General features: G+C 42.3%; 1 protein-coding gene across 5 annotated transcripts in view; it reads left to right on the top strand.

The window, feature by feature from the left end:
* The window catches only part of ANKRD44 (ankyrin repeat domain 44), a 307,451-nt gene that overhangs the window by 113,272 nt on the left and 170,681 nt on the right, over window positions 1–23,498 (top strand). For all 5 annotated transcript variants that reach the window (XM_040971917.1, XM_040971918.1, XM_040971920.1 and 2 more), the window contains exon 2: window positions 11,302–11,385. In XM_040971917.1, coding sequence (XP_040827851.1) covers window positions 11,302–11,385 — 84 coding nt within the window. The remainder of the gene's footprint in view (window positions 1–11,301; window positions 11,386–23,498) is intronic.

The following is a 23,498-nucleotide window of genomic DNA, read 5'->3' as shown; positions in this document are numbered from 1 at the left end:
TGTCCGGAACTCCCTGGCCAGGATTTTGGCTGGGGACACTGGGGACATTGAGAAAGTGCTTCCTGGAAGGCTCCACTGAGAGAGGAGTCATTAACAGACCTTTTCTTGCGACTTCCCTGGCCTTTGTGAACAGTAGGGAACCTGCCAGTCACCTAAGGCAGAGATTGTTCCAGGGCTTGGTCAGTTCCCACCTTTTGAGACCAGGAAAGTGACTCCATTTTGCGCAGGTCCCTAATCTCCTCTCTCTCCTTGGAGAGGTGGTAAGAGTTTAATTGCTTTCTCTCCCAAAAAAGCAGGTGGAATTCAAAGAAAAAGAACTACCAAAAGGAAGGATAGGATTTCAAAGAAAATCATCATGGGTTTTAGAAGGATTTGATAGTGTAGTAAATATCTTGCAAGTGCAATGAAACAATCAGATTCTAGTACATTTTATTTTGTTTTTAAAAAAGATTGATTTATTTGAAAGTCGTAGTTATGGAGAGAGAGGGAAAGAGAACAAGAGAGAGAGAGAGATCTCTGCTGGTTTAGTCTCCAAGTGGTGCAGTAGTGTAGCTGAGCCCAGTGGAAGTTGAGAGACAGGAATGTATTTGAGGTTTCCCAAGTGGATGCCAGTGTTCAAGTACTTGGGCCAAATTCCGTGGCTTTTCCAATTCGTTAACAGGAAGCTGGGTACAAAGTGGAGGAACCAGGACATGAACCGGCACTCCTATGAGATGTGGTGTCACAAGTGGTAGCTTAACTCAGTTTGTCACAATGCCAACCCCTCTAACAAGTTTTACACAAACTGAATTTGGGATTGCCCAATTCATGAATGGCTTAATGCAACCAAGTTAATCCAGTTATCTCATGTGTGACAGCCTAAGCTCCTTCAAATATAGCAAAAGATTGCCACCTTTCTCATGACTATTTTCTGTTTCCACATGATGGCTTTAAATTATTTTCAAAGGATTGATTTGTTTTCTTTAGCTTCTGACTTGTGAGGATCTCAAAAGGTTACTAGTTCTTGAGAATGCAGGAAAATATTCATGTAATTACCACTTCTGGCATACTTTTCACGGAGTACTTTTTTGTTGTTGCTATTTTATAAGGGCGTATTTACTTGGTTTGAGTAGAAAAATCTTGTCTTAATATTTTTTGTTGTTTTTTTCCGGACAAAAATTATACTGAATGTCCATACAACTATGAAAATCATCTTTTGCCAAAAATCCATACGCTGGCTCACAAGGATTAACTAAAGCTATGTACTATAAGATAACAGTTATGCAAAGAATGTTACCAAAACTATAATAAGAAAGAAAACTCCTATTGCAGTTTTTTAAAACAGGAAGTGGTTGTATATAGTTTTGTAGAGTGTATAGTTTTGTTTCAGTAAACTTACATGAATTTAAACATGCTGTATGAACTAACCCCTCAGATCCACTACACTCTTGATTAAATTACATTTCCTTAAACTCCCCAGCACTACTTAATTAACTAAAGTTTAGATTTGATCTCCAGCCATTTGGAACTAGACAGAGCAAAAAAAAAAAAAAAAGTGGATGGTTGGCAGCAGATCCCAATGAAAATATGGCATTTGGCAAGGCCTGTCTGCCTTGTTTTGCTTTTCTTTTCTCTTTATGGATGTGGCCTATTTTTGAAATGTTATGATTTAAATCCAGTGATCAAGTGACAAGTCTGACAAAACAGAGCTTACATCCGCAGAGGTTGTATGTGTGTGTGTGGTGGGATGGGAGGGGAATGGCAGTGTTCCAGAATGAAAGGAAGTAACCTCGATTTCACCTGGAAACATCAGTGTCACAGAGGCAGGAGATTTGGGCTTTATATAAAGAGCAAAGGGAAGCGGCCAAGATGCTGAGCCAAGCTTGCATACAGGAATAGAGTGGACATCAGAGAACTACAAGCAGTATCTGCTATTTCCACTCCATCCCTGTAAGCAGTGCTTGGGGAGCTTGTGATAGGAAAGTTGGACAGCTCTTGCTAGTAATGACAACAGTCTTCCAATGGGTCTCCCACTCTAATCTCTTGGCATCCAGTGTTTTGTGCTCATAGTGACCAGATTAAATGTTTGCAGAAACTCGATTCCTCTCTCTTGATCAAGACATCAGTTCCTGTTTGAGACTCCTTGTGCTGGCATGGTGCCCCCTCCCCAGTGACTTTTCTAACTTCATCTTCTGTTACTCAATGTGAGAGGTGCTTCAGAGACTTTTCACAGTTCAACTTAGTGTCTGTCTACTCCATCTTGTAACTCACAAGCTACCATGAACCTCTGTACATTAAAGATTGTACCCTTGTTTTCTGTCTTTGATAAGATTGTGTGATTGTTAGAGATTTTGTTGAGAAGAATTATATCTAGAAACATACATGTACACACCTAACTCATTCAGTGAAGATACACTCACCCATGTAGAAATAATATGTATGATATAGTAGCCTTTATCCTTAGTGGAGTGTAATGTGTATGCTGTTTTTCCACTCAAAGTATGTTGAGTTAAAGCTGACTTCCTCATGAATTTTATATATTGTGTAGTGTAAACATGATATGTGAGGAAAAAGACAGAAAGGGGAAAATCAGAAAACTAGATTCTAATCTCACCTTTTCCAGTAATAACAAATCAGTTGACCCCTTCACAGCTCCAGGGACTTCATTTCCTTTGTAGCTATCAGGAGAGCCTGAAAGAAGGCAAATGTATGTGTATTTGTGGTACCACTAAGTAGTAACATTTCAGCCTCATATCTCAGCCAGTGGGAGTGGATTCATGGCACATTTTGACAAGTCAGAGAGATGATGTGTTATTTCGGAGAGTTGCTGCTCTGTTTCACAGATTAGACTTCTGGGGACAGAGAAGATGTACAGTGGTTTTTTTTTTGGGGGGGGGGTGTCCCAGGATAACAAAGGGGGATAGATTTGCTTTGGTGGTTTTTGTTCTTCTGTAAACTCTCCCTTTCTTATGAGTCCTTATGCCTGAGGGTTGTATAGAATATTTAATAATCATTACCCAATCATTTTGCTCTGTGATTTTTTTTATGTTACCTTTTCTTTTCTTTTGTAAAATGGATAGCAAATGTACTTATCAGTGAAGGTTTTTGAGTTTGTTGTCACAAAGTCTACGTTAATCACTGCTTTTATTGTGTGCACACTAGGCAGCTAGCCCTGTACAGAGGCTGCCCTGTGTACAAGTCAGTTCTGTTTATTTCAAAGGGAGGAAAGGAAAATGGGAAGGAGAGAGAATGAATGCGCCAGAATGCTGCTCTCCATTGCACTCTCCCAATACCAGTGACAGCTGGGAATGGGCTGAAGCCATGAACTGGGAATTCAAGCCAGGTCTCCCATGTGGCCGACTGCAACCCCATTACTTGTGGAAGCCCGTTACTTGGGCCATTTTACCTGCTGCCTAGGGTTTGCGTGAACAGGAAGTGAATGAGAAATTGGAGCTGGGTGACAAACTGAGTCACTCCGTTGTGGGACTTGGTCTTAATCAGCGATTGAACTGCTACGTTACATGCCCCATTCCTTTTATGTAATTTCTTAAGATCTTATAAAATGGCTCTCATAACCTCATTTTATAGATGATATAGCTATGGCCAAGATGTAATTCCAGATCAACCTGATAATATAGCGTTAATTTATCTACCATGGAAAAATGATTTTAGGTTAGTAAAAAGCAATATTACCTGTAGAGTTCAATGTAACTGATACTGTTGTTTCATCATTTCCTTTTACCCAGCAAGTAGTTAAGTTGATATGCCTGGTTTTGTTTTGTCTCTGGTTAGTATCTTCTCCTGGAGGTGCTAAAGAATGGTATTAAGGAGCAGAATCCCAAGAGGGAAGTCAGGAAAGGAAGCAGCAACAAAGAAAGTGGATGCTTAAATACTTGGGTCATTGGTCCTTACATACCTGCTGTTTTGTATATTGTATTTTCATTTTGCAAAGGACCAGATAATAAACTCATTCTCTTCCCTTTCTGACTAAATGTATTTATTTTTTCTCATAATGCTCAAGAATAGTATGAATGGGTGGCTTGTAGAGATCCTGCATTATCTAGAATTTTTTTGCTTTTTCCGTTTTTTTTTTTTTCTTAAGCAGTGCGATTATAGACATTCACTCTGTAGCATAGCCTGAAGGCGACTTTTTCAAGTATGTTGTCTTGCCTCCTCGAGTTAGAAAAAAGCTGCATATTAGGACTCCCTGTATTTTGTGCAGTCCTTTTGGTAGTGGAGGGAGCTATTTTGGTTTTCTAACGGTCATTGTCTTTCTGCGATGGAGTGAACTTTTCCCCATGGGAAGAGGGATCTGTGTCCAGGAAGTCTTTCACAGTGTCCTCACAGCAGGTCATACAGCAGGATGTGCGTGGATCGAGCTAGCAAGTTTTATCCATTAAATCTAGTGACTTGAGAGTGTTTTTATCAGCCTCTCGCAAAAAAAAAAAAAAAGGCAAGCACTGCCTCATCTAAACATCAGATTACTAATGAGGTGTTTCAGCTTGTTCATATATGTTACTGGTTTCATATGGCCTGATTATTTGGTGCATCTGCTAATAGCTAATAATAGCACGCTGCCACCTTGAGTTAGTGACATACCATGCTCAGAATGCTCCAGTGTGCATGAATATTTAGGAATACCATCATTTCTCCTCTGGTCTGCTGATTGATTCCCAATATCCCTTCCTGATGAGAATGCCATGATGCTGTCTTTCAGACTTGGGGTCTTTAATTAGCCAGTGGGATCAGAAAGAAGCAGGAACTTATCAGGGGTGTGGAACAAAATGCTGGAGCATCTTCTGTAGTTCTTAGGCTTACTCCTGTCTGGTAGTGTTGCTGAATCTCGTTCATGGCCTCTGTCATTCAGCTTCCCCTCCTGCCCCCCAGAAGCCCATTCATTTAGTAAAGAACGTGCAGCCCTGACAAAGGGAGAGGGAGACGCACTCTCCAATGCTTTTCACAAAAATCATATTGATGGCTTCATTAGGGCATGTTTCTGGGCTGGGAGTAGGGAGCGAGGCTCGAGTGGACTGCTGTCTTCACTGCAGAAGGGAGTGCATACTGCTCTGGCTAAGAACTTCCTGGAGAACTCAGGATAGCCTTTATTCTTAGAATGCCATGTCTTATGCCACTAGTCACTTATTCTTTAGTGGAATGGAATAATCATTGAATTGGATTTTGCAAATGATTAAATATGATAGTTTGGCATCTGGATTTTAAATAACTTTGTTTTATTTATCAACCCCCTTAGGGATCAAAAGAAAACTTTTTTTTGGTATATATTGTGTGTGAGTGTGTTTCCTTATTATCAATAAATTTCAGAAACTTGGATTATCTCATGCTTTGAAGAAAAGTGGCCATTTCAATTACTTTAATTACAACTTGAATACTTAATCTTACCTCCCAGGTAACAAATTACCATCTTGCTCCCCCTAGTGGAATTGCAGGTCTGCTTTAAAGTTGGACATTTGTTCTATTATTGATACATATTGGATTCAGTGTCTTAATTTGAGAAATGAAGGTATTTTCCAAGTTTGTTTTCAAAGGGTGAGAGCAGAAATGGAACATACTGCATTGCACAGAGACTGTAAGGGATATGGCTTGGGAAAATGGTTCTGTGCTGATAAACTTTTGGTTCCTAGTGTCAGCAGGATTCACAGTAAAACTTGAAAAGTTATCTGCATTTCTAGCTTAGAAAGGTCAGATGTCATCAGCTTAGCAAAAGTCCCTTCTAGAAGACAGCTGTCAACTCCTCTGTGAAAGACGATAGGGGTGGTAGTTGGTGATGTTGAATGACAAGCATGAGTTTCATCCTGATAGGAAATCTTTGTGCCAGTGGTAAATTAGGTCTAGGCTGTATCCTTCTGCCTTTTGAATCTACTCAAGAGATGTGTCAACAGGCACAGAACCTGATGCCGTGTCCAATTGGCAGCATGATACTAAGACCATAGTCATTGAAGCTGTAATAATTGCATCTCTCTCTTAAGAATTTAGATTTATTTAGAAAAAAAAAACCCCATGTTTGGTTTCATCATATCTGGATTTCCGTTTTTGGCTACTATTTCCTTTTTCACAGTGTTGACTCTTATATAATGTTTTTTCAACTTGGAACTATGTTGAATGCAAAACATCCTTTGCTTACATTGGGTTTACCAATGTTGACATTTCAAAAACAAATATTGTTGTCATATCTTATCTACAGGGGATAAATTCCAAGACCCTACCGAATGCCTAAAATTGGAGATGGTACTGAATCATATCTATGTATTTTTTCCTTTGTATGTAAGGGTATTTCCAAAACTTTGTAGAAAATCTGTGATGTAAAAAATGTGTGTGGATTTCAAAATATTTTTGCACACAAATCAACTTATGTTTTAATTCAATTTCCATGAATTTTTGGGAATTAGGTTCATGTCTGTGATAGAGTTTAATTTATAAAGTAGGAACAGTAAGAGATAAATGACAGTACTACACATAAAATAAAATATAATACTGCAATAAAATAGCCAGTGTTATACCCATTGCTTTGGGGCCCTTATTAATTAAAATCAGGAGTATGCAAACACAAGCACTGTGATACCCCAACAGTTAACCTAATAGCCAAGTTGGCTGCTAAGCTACTTGGGGCGGTAGCATTCCCAGTGTGGATGTGCTGAACAAAGAGGTGATTCACATTCAGGGCAGATGGAGGCGGATGGCACAGGATTTTATCATGCTACTCTCAAATGATGAACAATTTAAAATTTATGAAATGTTTGGCTTTTGGAAATTTCCACTTCATACTTTCAGACTGCATCTGACCACAGATAACTAAAATCACAGAAAGTGCACCTGGGATTAAGGGGCAAGGGAACCCTTGTAGCTGAATATGCTAAAGTGTAGGACTGTGGTGCAGGGAAGACTTTGCTTTTAAGAATTTTGGAGGTTAAAGCAAAAGCTGTGAAAGTCATAATGGCTAACAAATGAATGGTCAACAGAGTGTAACTCTAGAATATTTAAAAGCAGAAATAATGTAATTAGAATATCCCCCTTTCTTAAAATCATAGTAGAAACAGTATTTAGGTATAACTTTTCCCAAAAATTCATTCTAAATATTTACATGGGAAAGAATCAAACAGGATTGGATTAAGAGCCCATGTTTGGACTCGGCATGATAGCCTAGTGACTAAAGCCTCACCTTCCACGTGCCAGGATCCTATGTGGCTGCTGGTTCACCTCCTGGCTGCTCCATTTCCCATCCAGCAGAGGATGGCCCAAGGGATTGGGACCTTGGAGCCTTGTCAGAGACACAGAAGAAGCTCCTGGCTTCAGACTGGCCCAGCTCCGGTCATTGCAGCCACTTGGGGAGTGAACCAGTGGACAGAAGATCTTCCTGTCTATCTTTCCAATAAAAATTAATATTTCCAATATTATTAAATATTTCAAAAAAGTTTTCGTGTTTTTCTTGGGAGTGTGGAAAAAAGTGAGAAATACCCATAATATTAAGAAGTACTAGTTGCTCAAGAGTCAGTCATTGAGCTGAAGAATAATATCCATGCAAACCCACAGCTTTTGACAAACCAAAGCCTGCGGAGTTTGTCTGCGGAGTTCTGGTTTGGAACCCCAGGATCCTTGGGTTCAAAGTTGTGAAGACAATGATGTCATGGTAGCCACATGATACAGTTGGGGTTAGATATGCCCATCTAGGGAGTCTTTGAGCTGGGAGAGCAGACAGTTCCCCAGGGAGTGAAAGGATTTATATGTTAGTCAGTGTACATCACTGTATTTGCATGCCTGAGTGTAAGTGAGCAGGGCAGGTGCACAGTGGTGTATATACGCTAACACCCAGCCACAACATTGGAAGGGTTCAGTGATTGAATGGCTGCTTCTGTGCAGTGGATGCTGAGTCCTGGACATTGATCCTATTCTAGAAGGCAAGCGTTAGTGCTGCTAGCAAGGCCCAGAGGGGTTGGGGAAGGTGGGTGTTCTACTCTGCTGAGTGTTTCTGTGCTCTGACAGTGCCCTTTTCAACAGTCTTGGGCCCTGAGGTATCCCTTGTTAGGGACACAGCTGGTGTTTTCACCTGGTGATGGTGTCAGGGGCCTTTCCTGGGGAACGTTCCAGCCATAGCATGGAAAGCTTTCCTTTCTTGAGAAGTGAGAGGGTGAGTAGATGCAGTAGAGGTGCCTGTGCACATTGCTTGTCATCACAAGTGAGAGGCTTGCTCAGCTCGCCGAGTTCCCTGGAAGCGCCTGCCTAGTGGTGCATGCAGTGCGGAGCTAGGCTTACGCCTTAGACTGTCAACTGATGATTGACCACTGTGGACTTGACACTCAGATCTGATTCTTCTCTTTCTGGTTATCTTGGACAGTCAGGATATGGCTGTTTTCTCTTAGGGCACAAATGCACAAACGTGTTTGGCCATGAACAGATGGAGAATTTGAAGAAACAAGATTCAATGTTTGAATATACATCGGACTTTGTGTCTTCTGTGAAATGTGCTCCGTGTCGCAGGGCAAATACATGTAACCTGGGAAGTTGGTTAGTAAGAAGTCGGCAAGACCGTGGAGGAAGCGCCTTATCTTTAGGAAGAGCAGCCAGGTCTTCCTTCTTGTTTGTTACTCAGTTGTTGGCCGTTTGAGAAACTATCCAAATTTCTTGGCAGGAAATAGAATGGGGAAAGCATTTGGGAGGAGGGGGTAGAGGAGGGATGCATTTATCCATTTGCCGGGAGCTTTCATGGAAGCAGAGAAACCTTTGGATGAATTCCTGGTATCTGCAGTTTTGCATTTTCTGTGTAATATTTCTTCAGCAATTCCTACTATTTCCCACTGAGACTACTTAGATTGTTTTTCCCCAAACTAAAAATAAACACCATCCAAACCTGTAAGAGATTCTTTGCTTGTCCACAGTTCTGTACCCTCTTCCCGCCTCTCCCTGGAGTGTCCTTGCTACCCTCATTTCTTTTTTTAAGATTTATTTTATTGGTCCCGGCGCGGTGGCACAAGTGGTTAAGGTCCTCGCCTTGCACGCCCGGGATCCCATATGGGCGCCGGTTCTAATCCCAGCAGCCCCGCTTCCCTTCCAGCTCCCTGCCTGTGGCCCGGGAAAGCAGTGGAGGATGGCCCAAAGCTTTGGGACCCTGCACCCGCGTGGGAGACCCGGAAGAGGCTCCTGGCTTCGGATCAGCATAGTATCGGCCGTTGTGCTCACTTGGGGAGTGAATCATTGGATGGAAGATCTTCCTCTCTGTCTCTCCTCTCTGTATATCTGCCTTTCCAATAAAAAAATAATAAAAATAAATCTTAAAAAAAAAGATTTATTTTATTTATTTGAAAAAGGCAGTATTAGTTTATAGAGAGGGAAAGGTGAGATGCGGAGGGTGCTTCCATTCTCTGACTCCCCAGATGTCTGCTGCCTCTACTGCTGGGCCAGACTGGAGCCAGGACCTAGTAGCTTCCTCTCGGTCTTCCACGTAGGCGTAGGGGCCCAAAGACTTGGGTATCTTCTGTTACTTTCCCAGGCGCATTAGCAGGGAGCAGGGTTGGAAAAGGAAAAGCTGGAACTTGAACTGGTGCCCATATGGGATGCTGAGATAGCAATGGCTTTACCCACAATGCCACATTCCTTAAAGTGCCTTCCATGAATCTTTTCTGGGTTCTCCGCCTACTTCCTTTGCTAGCAGACCTAGTTAATCTTTCAGCTATGTTATCAATCACACTTAATAGATTCTTTATATATTGGGGTCTTGTTTAATGGATTTAATAAAAATTCAATAGTAAACTCATGTTGCTCCCTACCGCCTCATGGTACCACAAGTTTAAATAGGTAATGGATGTAATTAGGCATAAAGCAGTGCCTTTTTAAAAAAGATTTATTTTACTTTTATTGGAAAGGCAGATATACAGAGAGGAGGAGAGACAGAGAGGAAGATCTTCTTTCTGATGGTTCACTCCCCAAGCGGCCACAACAGCTGGAGCAGAGCCAATCCAAAGCCAGGAGCCAGGAGCTTCTTCTGGACCTCCCATGTGGGTGCAGGGTCCTAAGGCTTTGGGCCATCCTCTACTGCTTCTCCAGGCCACAAGCAGGGAGCTGGATGGGAAGCGGAGCCACCAGGACTAGAACTGGCACCCATGTAGATTCCCAGTGTGTTCAAGTCGAAGACTTTAACCGCTAGGCTACTGTACTGGGCCCAAAGCAGTGTGTTTTCACTAAAGCAATTGCAAGCGATTGAGAATGATTTCAAGTTTTCTAAATGTTGATGAAGAAGCATTCAGATGGCCAGGAATATGGCTATCAACATGTGCTTGGGATAGAATTCTGAGGCTATGAAGGGACTTTGGCTAATGAGAAGTTGAGAAATGATAAGGACTTTGTTACTCTGCCTAGGCTGCCATCACAAATACCACAAACAGAATCATACTTTCTCACAGTTTTGGAGGTTAGAAATAATCAGAGACCGTCAGCGTTGGTTTCTTGTGCAACATCTCTGCCTAGTTTATGGTTGACTGCCTTCTTGTTCCCACCTGGTTTTTCTCTGCTGACTGGGCTTCCCTGCCCTAATGAGCTCACTGAACCTCAATTACATCCTTATAAGCTCTGTCCCCAAATACTGCAGCATTGGGGATTAGGGCTTCCACATGTGAAGTTTAGGAGCGGAGCCCAGTGAATAACAGGGATTGTAAACACAAGAGCATGCAATTGATCGTTTGCTTTTTACCGGGAATCTTAGGGCTTTTCAAAGATAGTTTCAATCAGGAGTGAATTGATGTCACTTCATTATAGATCATGTCCCAACGTTAGAGTAATTATCTGCTAGAGTAACTGTATGTTAGGACTTTCAGATTGTATTATAGTTATTTTTATTTTAAGATTTACTTACTTTTATTGGAAAGTCAGATATACAGTGAGAATGAGAGACAGAGAAAAAAAATCCTCCATCTGCTGATTCACTCCCCAAGTGGCCACAAAGGTCAGAGCTGAGCCAACCTTAAGCCAGGAGCAAGGACCCTCTTCTGAGTCTCCCATGCAGGTGCAGGCTCCCAAGGCTTTGGCCCATCCTTCTCTGCTCTTCCAGACCACACGCCAGGGAGCTGGATGGGAAATGGAGTAGCCGAATGTGAACTGGCAGCCATATGGGATACCAGCACTTGAAGGGGGAGGCTTAGCTGATCAACCCAATTGCACCAGGCCCTAGAGTTACTGCTTCATGTAAATATCTCCTTCACTAGACTTCTGTTGAGGGTTCAGTAAACTTATAGGGAGCAAATCCTCTTCCCGTGATTTGCATCTGAATGCAGTCAAATATTTATTGTTCTGATTCCCATTCCCTTGTGTTTGCAGCCACCACTGGTCCAGGCGATCTTCAGTGGAGATCCAGAGGAGATACGGATGCTCATCCACAAAACGGAAGATGTGAACGCTCTGGTAAGAGATGCTGCAGCTTTGCTGCCCTCTCGCAGGCCAGCAGCAGCTCCTCACCTTGATGTGTTGTTGACCTTTTTCCTGTGTGTTTAGGAAGAGCTGTGGACAGTGTCTACATATTTTAAAAAAATCATTGAACTGCAGGAAAACCAATTTTACTGAAATATAGTGACTAAAATACTGGAAATAAATTTTGTGCATATTCTCTATGATACATTTTTATTTTGTTTTAGTTTCTCATAGGTTCGATATAGTTCATAGATACATTCTGAGAGTATTATGACATTCCATTGCTCCCTCCCTTCATCTCTCATTTCTCTCTCACTCCTACCCGCCCACTCTCTTTCTCTGTTTTTGAATCTACCAATACATTTAAGCAACCAGATATAGCAGAAGATCTGATAATGATCATAACATAAAAGTAGAGTTACTATGGTTACCTCTGTGGTTTATTGTGTATATGAACAATCATGGAAAGAAATATGAAATTTCAATGAGAAATAGGTAAAAATATGTGTCATTTTAAAAGGAGATGAACCAAGGTCCTGCAGCAGGAATTGGCAGTCTGTGGTCCAACAGCTTTTTGTAGACCTCCGGCTAAACATTTTCCTCTTTTCAGATGGTTGAAAAATATTAGGAGAATATTTGTGACACATGTGAATGACATGGAATTCAAAGCTGAGTGTCTAAATAAAGTTGTGTTGCAGCATGGCCATTCACTATACATTCACTGTACATTATCTGTGGCTTCTTTTGCACTGTTGTGCAGCATTGACTAAATGTCAAAGAGCTTGTTTGTGGCCTAGAATGCTATAAAAACTCATGTGACCTGTTAAGAATCTGGCCTGTGAGAGAAAAGGTTTACTGACCTTGCTGGGGGGATCTGTGAGCCCCATGAGGGGAGAATGGTTGAACTGGTCATCCTGTCCTCCCTCTGAAGTTTTAAGTGAAAGCTATTCATGTGCACAGACATAATTTTATGGGAAAAGGGTGAAGAGTTCTCATCAACTCCTTCAAGTCTTTGTGGACCCCCAAAAGACTGAGAATCACTAGCTCTGAAAGGTCTTGAAACCACCAACCACATTACAAGGAAGAAAGGTACAAAGAGTCAATAATTCACCCTTTTAATAATTCCCTAGACTAGAGTAGAACAAGCAATTATGTGCAGTACATGGTACTAATTTTCTTCCTGTAATTCAGTTATTGAAACAGTCAAGTTCATCAGGGAGAGGACTTCTCTGTAAAGTCTCCAGTGTTCAGCAAACACAACAGAATGACTCAAATACTCCTCTTGTGTAAGAGGAGCTTTGCCACAAGGACATGAATGATGTCTAAAGTTGCTTCTCTATCCAGTTGGCTGGGTGCTTTATTCAGAAGGCAACTCATTTAGGGTAGTCATTGTCCCGTGGCACTGCTGGTTGGTGTGGCTTTTTTGAAAAGGCTTTTGGCAGTTTCTCCCCAGCTGGCACTAAAAACAACAGGACAGTGTTTTGTGACATTTTGGCAAAGTGAGTCTAGGAGGTCAGGGACAGACTACTGGAGAAGGAAAGTTGGGCATTTGTCTAGTGCCTATGGGGTTTGACCTGTCTGTCTGAGAAGGTCAGACAAGCAAGCTCACTGTCCTGTGCTGACATCACCGGAATTCCTTTGGCCTGTTTTGTGACTGTGGTCCAACCTCAGGCAAGCCCACGGTAAGGTCACTATCTTTTCCTGGTGATCCCATGCATACGACTTCTATGCAAAGTCACAGATTATACGGCTGTCTGAATAGGCTTTATTTCTCCCGAGGAAAGTGACAAATAGTTGGTGGGTGGTAGGGATTCATCAAGGCTAGGAGCTTTTAGTTGAGCTGTCACCCAGCTATATCACTGAATTTCTTAGGCAGTATGAGGACTGCGACACTGAGACCTCTGAGTGGCTGGTGGGTGTGTGATACAGGAAGCTGAGTTCTGCTATGAACTGATGAGAGGGGTGGTCTTTTCCCACCAGCATTCTTGGCATCCACATGTGGCTTCTAGTGTCACTATGGGGGTTGTCTGTAGAGCAGCTGCAGAAAAAGAACATGCAGAAAAGCATGAAAGGATGACTCTGAGTCAACTAGAAGTGGTGCAGGTCAGTTCCACCCACATTCCATGGTTCAGGACTCAGTCCAGTGGCCACACCTCACTACCAGGAGGGTAGGAAATCAGTGTGGCTTGTGTGTCCCTGAGGAATTGGAGAGTATGGATTTTGGTGGCTTTATAGAATTCCAGGGGATTCAAGTGTTAGTAATTATCTGTCTGCGAGTGCCTTCATTCTAAAATGACTGAGTTGAGACTGTGCAAGGGTGCAGAGGACACAGAAGTTGGGAGATGGTCCTTCCCCAAAGAAGCTCACAGCATGGCAGGAAAGCCCAGAGATGCAGAACCAGGTTGTGGTATGTGTTTGAAAGTGAAAATCAAGGGCACTTGCCCTGGAAGAGAATGGGCTAATCATGGGGCCCTGATCAAGTGATCTGTTAGCTGAGACCTGAGATGTACGTAGGTAGGTTTTTGCTGGTGTTTGTGGATGCTCAGGTGTGTGGCAGCTGGGAGGGTGAGATAAAGGGAGAGAGGAATAAATGTATCAGTGGCTGGAAGAATGAATGAGCAAACGCAAGGAGGGCCTGGTGCCTTAGATCTTAGGGCTTTTCAGTATCCACACTTGCTCTTGTTCCACTCACACCTCTTAGACACCCATGTCACATACCCTTTTCCTATCCTTCAGGTGTGTATAAAAATCGTTTGACCCCGCAGTTTTAGCTGTCTGCTTAGAATCTTGTCCTCTTTAGCCAGGGCTTCTATGGCATCAGTCATTTTGAGCGTTCTTCCAGGGACAGATTAGGTAATTTAAAGCAAGTGAGGGTAACAAAGGACATTCAGAGATGAAGATGTGTGAGGATTGGAAACTTAAGCCTAGTCGTTGGTTTGCACAGGGAAGAAAGGCTGATAACCTTAAATATCAAGGAACAGAAATAAATAGTAGAGGGGCCACCTGTTACCTCCAAGACAGTATTTGTCACTTTAGTTTTTTTTCTTATTTGTTCGCTTAAGTTTTATGTGTGTATGTTTTCTAGGCTATGGTTTTTTTTAGCCTTTCCTTCTACATCCCTTCGTCTTCCCATGTCTTTTAAAAAATATTTGTTTATTTGGGAAGGCAGAGTTAAAACAGAGATAAAGGGAGAAACAGATCTTCCCTCCACTGCTTCCTGGCCAGGGCTGGCCCAGGCCACAGCCAGGAGCCAGGAGCTTCAACTGCATTGCTCATGTAGGGGAAGGGGCCCAACTGATTGGGGCTGTCTTCTGATGGTTTTCCCAGATTATTAGCAGGGAGCTAATTTGGAAGTGGAGCAGCTGAATACTCTATTTTATGCAACAGGATAATTTTGTCAAGCTGTTAGTATTTATTATTTACTTTAACAGGATTTGGCCAAAGTGTATTGGAATGTTTTGGTTACTCTTGAAATCCAAGACAGGCAGGAAGGCTATGTTAGGTAATGCAGTGACTCTCGAGCTGAGCGCTGAGCCTGTGTCAGCAAAGAACCTAGAGTGAAACAAAGCGAGAACACCCAACGAGCTGCAAGTTCCTCACTCTGGGCTGCAGGCAAGGGTGACCTGACTGTCTCACAGTTCAAGTGAGGAAACAAACAAAAACATACAAAAACTTGACAGGGATGACAACAGGACGTTTTAGAGAAATAAGACAAGTTTACAAAAGGAAGCTTGTAATGTGTGTGTATTTTGTGGTGTTGCATGATTTTAAAAGCCAAATTTATTTTAAAAAATCTACCCAGGAGGACTCAGTATGGCTATATAACCAATGGATTTATGAGAGACAGGTTTTATGTTTTCAAATGCTTTTCTGCTTGATTTTTGAAAAAATATTATCTAAAAGTCAAAGTTACAGAGAGAGAGGGAAAGAGAGAGAAAGATCTTCCATCTGCTGATTCATTCCCCAAATGGGCACAACAGTCAGAGCTGAGTTGTTGTGTGAAACCAGTATCCAGGAGCTTCTTCCAGTCTCCCATGTGAGTGGCAGGAACCCACTTGGACCATCTTCCATGGTTTTCCTAGGCCATTAGCAGGGAGCCTAACTGGAAGTGGAGCAGCTAAGACTTGAACTGGAACCCATATGGGATACTGGTACCCCAAGTGGTATCTCTATCCACTATGCCAGCCCTTCTGCTTGATTCTGTTATATATTTATACTCTCAAATACCTGAACTATAAATGACTTAAAGTTTCTAGATTTCTTGTGTGTTTGTGTGTATGTATTTTCCCTCTAGTATAACCTATTTGATTTCTTTCCTTTTTAAACAAAGACTTTGACATGAGGATAAAGGCATGGGATTGTTTGTCTACATAGAAAATTGGGAACTTTTAAATCAGATGCTGGAAATAAGGAAGTCTGCAGCAGGGGCAGCGAACTCAGGCCCATCAATGACAGAAGTGCCCTGTTGGAGTATGAGGAATCACTCCACTCTTGTCAAGTGCTGTGAGGAATGCAAAGCATGGTTGGCCCAGGCTTTGAAGTTTTTAAGAGAAAAATACAGGAAAGCTCTAAATTGTTAAATATTGGTTCTAAAAACTGATCCAACAAAGTGCAGGCCAAGGAAAACATGACTGTGGGCCAAGTCCAGCCTGCAGGCCACCGTTTTACTAACTGTGGATGACAATAACAAATCTTGGGCAATTGAGGTTTCTCTGGCCACCTGTGTCTGGAAGGAAAGTCCCATGGCTCAGAAGCCAAGGGACCCGTATTCCAGGTGTAGAAGTGCCCTGTGTTCTTAAAGTGTTGACAGCATTTGGGGCTCATGTGTCAGAGCTGGGTGGGGGGCAGGAGGGAGGCCGGTGATCCTATTACAGTTCTGGGAATGGTGCTTTTTGTCACTTTTTTCTCCTCCACCCAACCCACCCCCCCTTGACCTCCTGCCAGAGATGTGGGCTTGTGGTTTGGTTGGCACTGCCTGTGCTCTCTAGAGAATAATCCACGAACTCAGGACTGTGCTGGTCAGACTGTAGAGATGTGGCTTCGCAGCTGTCGACATGTGTGAAGGCAGGGCTGGCTAGCATCCTTCCTGATTGTCTGGTGGAGAAAGCCCCAGAGGTTTCACAATTGCTACACAGTTTTATAGCACATAGAAAAATCTAATGAAAAGATATACCTTAAAAGATAATTTTCTCTAGGCAAAAAAATTGAAATCCATTTATGTGCTCATAATAACGACTTTCAGGAGCTTTTTGAAGGTTGCACACAGTGCATAGGTTTCAAAAGTGTTTTTTAAACAACAAAATCTTTTGTTTTTTTCCCCATAAAACCACTTTGCTTATTTATTTAAAAGATAGAGTGGCAGGGTGGGGGGTGAGGGATACAGAGAGCACGTCCTTCTACTAATTCACTCCCCAAATGGTCACAACAGCCAGTCCTGGGCCAAGATAAAGCCAGGACTTAAAAGTCCAGTAGGGCTTCCCACATGGGTAGCTGAGGACCAAGTTTATGGGCCATATTTCTGCTGCCTTCCCAGGTGGATCAGCAGAAATCTGGATCAGAAGTGGAATAGGGATATGTACAATGTATATGGAAAATGTTAGGGCTGGCGTTGTGGTGTTCAATCCTGTTAAGTTGCCACCTTCAATGCCGGCATCCCATATGGGCGTCAGCTGAAGTCCTTGCTGCTCTACTTCTCATTTGGATTCCTACTAATGCATCTGGGAAAGCAGTGGAATATAACCCAACTGTTGAGCTCCTAGATCCATGTGGGAGACTCAGATGAAACTTGAGGCCCCTGGCTTTGGTGTGACACAGCTCTGGTCAGCCCTGGCAGTTGTGGCGGTGTAGGGATGGCAGAGCTCTCCATCTTTCCTCTTTCTGTAGCTATGCCTTTCAAATAAACAAATAAAAATTATTCTTAAAAAAATGAAGAGTTGGGCACAGCATGGTAGTCTAGTGGCTAAAGTCCTCACCTTGCATGCGCTGGGATCCCATATGGGTGCCAGCTTCTTTTGGGTCTCCCATGCAGGTGCAGGGTCCTAAGACTTTGGGCCATTCTTCACTGCTTTCCTATGCCACAAGCAGGAAGCTGGAACTAATGCCCATATGGGATCCCAGCACATGTAAGGCAAGGATTTTAGCTGTTAGGTTACCACCCAGGGCCTAGTACCATTCTTTATGCTTCAGATCAGCTCAAATGAGGAACCGCTCTGTCTTTTTCGGGAGAGTTAGTTTATGCCACCATTAGAAAGACAGTTTGGCACCAGCATTCCAACTGTTCAACCCTTTAACATGGTACCATGCTGGTAAGTTTATCCTAAGGAATCAGAATGGTCCCCTGAATTTATACACAAATAAGGTTTGCCATTTTGTGGCTTAGTATAATATGAAATTGGGTAAATTATTCTTGAATGTATCATTGTTCACCCATGGTTCTATTTTGCTATCTTGGAAAGGGTGACTTGCATTAGTTTTTTGCCTATTCCATGCATTTAGTCAATGGCGAGTTGTTCAAGATATAAGTGAAGCCACAGTAAGCAGCATGCAATGTCATGTGCTGCATAATATCCTCAGTGGACCACCTAGAAATGGTGGTCCCATGAGGTTATATTTGCTGGTAACTTCATAGCTTTCTTAGTTTGTGCAAGTGCACTCTGTGATGTTTGCACAACTTTATCATCGCTTAATGATGCATTTCTGAGGACATTTCCCCATCATTAAATAGCACATGACTCAATAAGTATTGAAGAGACCTAGAAGCATGATGTTTGAAAGTTTAATCATAGTGCAGTCTGGGTAATGGTTATCCCCCTTTTTAAAATTCCCTTGTATATGACTAAGGTTTGCACTGACCATGTACAAGTGTTATATTTACACATGATAGAGACAGGTGCATTTATATCAACACATACACCATCAAACCAGCTTCCACAGAATGCACTCATTGTGTTTGTTTGGACAAGTGCAGTATGTGGCAGTGATGTATCTGCTCTGGTGAGTGGCAGCCAGCATCGGCCTTGCCCCCCTGTATCGCGTCCCTAGGGCCTTTGTCCTGGCCTAAGCTGGCTGCTGAGAAGCCTGAGTGGAAAAGCTTCTGCTCTTTCTCTGTGGCTTCTGTTCTCCTGTCATCTTGCGGGGGAAAGGGAGTGGAGAGTCGGGGCGGGGGGAAGAGTGGCTTAAGTCAGGAGACTTCCCCTTATGGGATATTAAAAATATGTAGGGATGAGATTCTAGGTGGCAAAATCACAAAGCTTAGATAGGAACCACATTTTTTTGTCGTAAGTGATTTAAAAACAATCAAAGGGATCATTCGTCTTGTTCAGGGTAAAACTCAAAAGGTTCCAGACATCTTTCGTGTTCCAATGTTGTTTAGAATAAAACCAGCCCAATTTAAAGACATTTTGAGAAAAACTAGTAGTAAGTCTTATATTTTTAAAACAGGACAGAAAGAAACACCTCCTCTTGCTTATTCTTATGAAACATGCTTCAATTTAAAGGTATAGAAGGTGTATTTTAGATCAGTTACTGCACCAGTCCTGTTTTTTGTTTTTTCAACCAGTGATATATTGCTTCAGGTTTCAAATGTTATGTAACTCCAAGCAGGTAATTGTGACAGCCTGAGGGCCTTCCAACTGTAGTTTTGTAAGTATATTATTTTTACAACCTTGAAACACTGACTTTGAAAGAAGAAATGGAGGCCTTGCACTCCTGTGTTAATTAGGCTGGAAGCCCGAGGGCTGGGTGAGCGCTTCTGTAGGAGGTTACAGAGCTGGCTGTAGTCAGGGCACTTGCCAACTTTCTGCTTCTGAAAGGATGTACTGCTGGCCATGGGTGTGCCATATGGATTCCTCAGAACTCCTTCTCCTGTAGCCCCCGACCCTCCTAAACCTCCTCGTGGCTTTCCGTAACCCGCAAGCACATGTTCGGAGTTTCTGGTGTGAGCTCTTTATAGCCAAGTGTGGGTGTCCCAGCCAGTGTATCTTATTTATTGGTGAATCCTGTGTATCAGTCACATGAACAGGTAGTTCGCAGGGAAGAGCAGTGGGCTGGACAAGGGAACAGAAGTCCCTGATCTCACCTTCTTCGACCTCAGTTATAAAATGGACTTGATTATGAGCTTTTCATGAGGTTATGATGAAGGAGATGAGATTATATATATATAGATATATATATTTTTAAAGATCTATTTATTTTTATTACAAAGTCAGATATATAGAGGAGGAGAGACAGAGAGGAAGATCTTCCGTCCGATGATTCACTCCCCAAGTGAGTGCAACGGCTGGCACTGTGCTGATCCGAAGCTGGGAACCAGGAACCTCTTCTGGGTCTCTCTCATAGGTGCAGGGTCCCAAAGCTTTGGGCCGTCCATGACTGCTTTCCCAGGCCACAAACAGGGAGCTGGATGGGAATTGGGGCCACCAGGATTAGAACTGGAGCCCATATGGAATCCCGGTGCATTCAAGGTGAGGACTTTAACCGCTAGGCCACGCCGCTGGGCCCGAGATGATATATTTTTTTATCAGAATTAGATTTGGCTGTATTCAGTGTGAAAATAATAAAAACAGTGATAGTAGTTTCTAGTCAAGTAAAAATATGTTAAAATTTAGTTGTTTTGAATAAACTAGAAGTTTATTGATTTTTCCATATAGAGCGTGTCCAGTGACAAGCTGTCTGGGACTGGCATGATACACCATGGTCTGTTTCCTTTTATGCTTCCATGTCATTTCCCACAATGCCCACTAGAGCTCCAATCATCACATCCAGATTCTAGCTAGTGGAAAGGAGGGACGCAGAGGGAGGACATGTTCCCTTTCTTTAAGGATGCAGAGGATGCAATTGCCTGTGTAGTGTCCAAACTGTACTGGCATTGAGCTATCAACTTGATGAAGGAAGAGAACACGCACCCCTGGAACAACCAGGGGTCTCTGCCAGGTGAGAGCCTTTTGGAACCTGGAAAAGTGTCTGCGTACAGAAGAGTATCAGTTCCACAGCACGGTTGGCAGGTAACCTGGTACACACCCCCTCTAGACACCAGATATTTATTATAGAATTATTACAGCTAGAGCATTAGAGATGTCACATGTATGTACTTTCTTAGTTCATAATATGTCAGAAAGCTGGTTTGCAGGAATTACGTAGCTGTGACTGTGTCCTTGTTGTGCACAGTGTTACTGAGTGCCTCTTTCTTAGGGCGAGAGGATGAATGGTGACACGGTATGTCATGACATGGCAGCGCTCAGGCTCAGTGGTACAGAAACTGCATGTTTTTCTCTCCCATGCCCAGAGGTCCTGTCTTGGCATCAGTGTTCATGCTTATTTATATTTTGTGTCCTTACTAGTTTTGGGTATATGCCTTTCCTCCTGTTTAAAACACCTGCTAGGCTTACTAGTCGTCCTCTGGCCTTGTCCCTTCCAAATGGGAGACTAAGTATTTGCACAGGCATGCATTTTGTTTGGGAAGCAACAGTAGAGAGATGAGCAAACCAACAATAGAGCACGTGTGTGTAACATAACTGCTTGGGCAATGTTTTCTATTGCTGTCTGATTCTCAGAAAGGCCCAATATCTACAGGACCCCTAAAAAAAAAAAACAGAATCTGTACTCATTGGCTCAGGATACCCCATTTGGAAAATTTCTCATGCCTAACATTGTCCCTCCTAATGTTCAGAAAACTAATGGCTGTGAATTGTTTAAAATCTTTTTTATTGTGAAAAATTTTAAGCATTCCAATAGCAACCCTGAGCCCACCACCGAGACTGCTTGAAGTGTGAACATTTTTCCACATTTAGTTAAGGGATGAAATTTCATGGATTCGGAGGGCTTTCCCCTTATAGAAACACACTGTCATTCCTGTCTTTGCATGAGTGCCACTGAACGGGCATCCTGGCCCTGATCATGGCCAATACTCTGTTGGCCTCTACTCTCCTCTTAGTGCTTTTTGCTGGGTGACATATGCAGTGAAATAGCTTGTTTTCCATTTTTTCTACTAGCACATCAGGCCGGGGAGAGCTGGGGCTGAACTTTGTTCAGAGTTGAGTCACTCCCAGTGGTGTCTGCAATGGACTAGCAACAGGTGAAGGCCAGAGCCTCGTCTGAGTCTCCCCTACCCGTCACCCCCTTTCGGCCTCTCTCTCCAGGGAAGACCACTGTCCTGAGGGAAGTTCTGTGTGTCCTCTCCAGCGCTGACTTTGCTCTCTCTGTGTGTGTGTGTGTGTTTGTGTGTACACAATAGAAAAGCAATGGCTGGTGTTGTGTAGTTTTAAAACATGCCATTGTTTATATCATCGGTAACATGTTTTTTCTCACTCACTATGTGGTGTTTGATGCTTATCTGTGTGGGTGGATGAAACACTTATCTCATGTAATTTATATTCCCATTATATTTCTTCTAGGATTTTATCACAGTAAGTCCATTTTTGGTGACAGCCTTTTAACTGTGGTCATGTGGCCTTCTTCTGACCAGAGTTCTCTGAGTCTGACCTGGGTGATTGTGTCAATCCCAAAAATGGTTAGAAAAATTAAAACAGTAAGTTTTATGTGCATCCTACCACAATTAAAACATTTTAAAGATGATCAAATTGAGTACTTAAAAAGACCTAGAAAGAACTCTTTAGTAAGGATGTTCATGAGGAATATACTTTTTGTAAAAATAAAATCTTTGTAAATTAATACAAAATGTAAATCTTCAGCAACACTGAATACATGTAATTTACAAGTTCTCTTATTCAAGGAATCATAATTTTGTTTTAGGTATCTTGAAAAATAGAATTCCCTCATCCATAATTTATTTCAACAAATAGTTCTTCCATTTTGAAGAAAATCCTTTCCCAGCTTTTCTGTCAAGGAGGGAAAAAGAGAATAAATATGTCAAGTTGCCCTGTGGCAATATTAGAAGTGGCTTTTGATACTATTTTTGGGCTATAATGGGACAAGTCCATATGAAGTGCAGGCACAGTGTAATGACGGTGCATGGGTTTTCTATAAATGCCCTCTTTCTGAGTGTCCTATTAAAATAATACTTGTTAGAGGATAAAATCATATTTAAAAAGGATTTCATATATTTCTTGCATAGAATTTTGGGTATGGTTGGGAAAGTTCAGGGAGATTTTGCCACCCATCATTTTGAATAAGGACTTAGGGATCTTTGACTAAGGAGACAAACTTTCTGAGAAGGTCAGGTGATTGACCTGGCTTTGCATTTGGCTTGTTAAGATCCATCTTGAGACTGTGCTATGAATATCCTTCTCAAGATGTAGTCAGACTCGACTTCATTTACCGATTTCAAAACAGGGCTTTCTCGTGTACCTAAATAAATTCGATTAGCATATTTCCTGGAATCTTATTAAACTTTAAAATAGTATTTAAGCTCACAAAGCAGTTCAGATTCCTGTTTAACTGTGACTGTGCCATTTGTCGTTCAGCGCGCATTGGCACTGAGCTAGTCCTCAGCTCCGTGTCAGGGGCTCTTGGTGATTGTACTGAATGTGGCCGGTTCCTGTGTGCCTAGATCACATCCTGATCAGGTGGGTGAAGCAAGGTAACAAAGGAAGCAGCAGGGCTGTGATGGGAGTGGAGCTGTCCCATCCCTGCGGACTCCTCATGTGGCCTGACCAACCACATGCTACCCTGAGCCACAGTGTCAGGGAAGTGGATGGGTAGGGGCTGAACAGAGTGCTGGAAAGCTTCTCATGGCTTTTATCAGCTACCTTGCTAATAATGATCAGAATAACAGTAATGATAATAACTGTGATTTTTGATTTGAGCAATTGATACATTCTCAGTCTTGCTGTAAATATGACAAAAATGTCTTTGGAATTTTTTTTTATTTTATTGTACTTTAAAAAAGGCTATTTTAACAACAGTTTCACATTTACAACAGAATTAAGCAGATAATAGAGAGCATCCTCTTAAACCTCCTGCCCCCGTGCATGTTGTAGCCTTCCCCACTGTCACTATGCCACACCCAGGGGCTTCGTTCTCTGATGCATCATGATCACCTCACGTGCATGGTTTTTCAGTGGTTCTCTCTTGGTGTTAGTGTGTGGCTTTGGATAGATGTGTACTCACAGGCTCCCACCGCCTGCATACACAATAGTTTTAGTTCCACC

The sequence above is a fragment of the Ochotona curzoniae genome, unplaced genomic scaffold (genome assembly GCF_017591425.1).
Source record: "Ochotona curzoniae isolate NIBS_2020 unplaced genomic scaffold, NIBS_Ocur_1.0 contig_2210, whole genome shotgun sequence".
NCBI classification, from domain to species: Eukaryota; Metazoa; Chordata; class Mammalia; order Lagomorpha; family Ochotonidae; genus Ochotona; species Ochotona curzoniae.
This window is presented reverse-complemented; position numbering and strand designations above follow the sequence as displayed.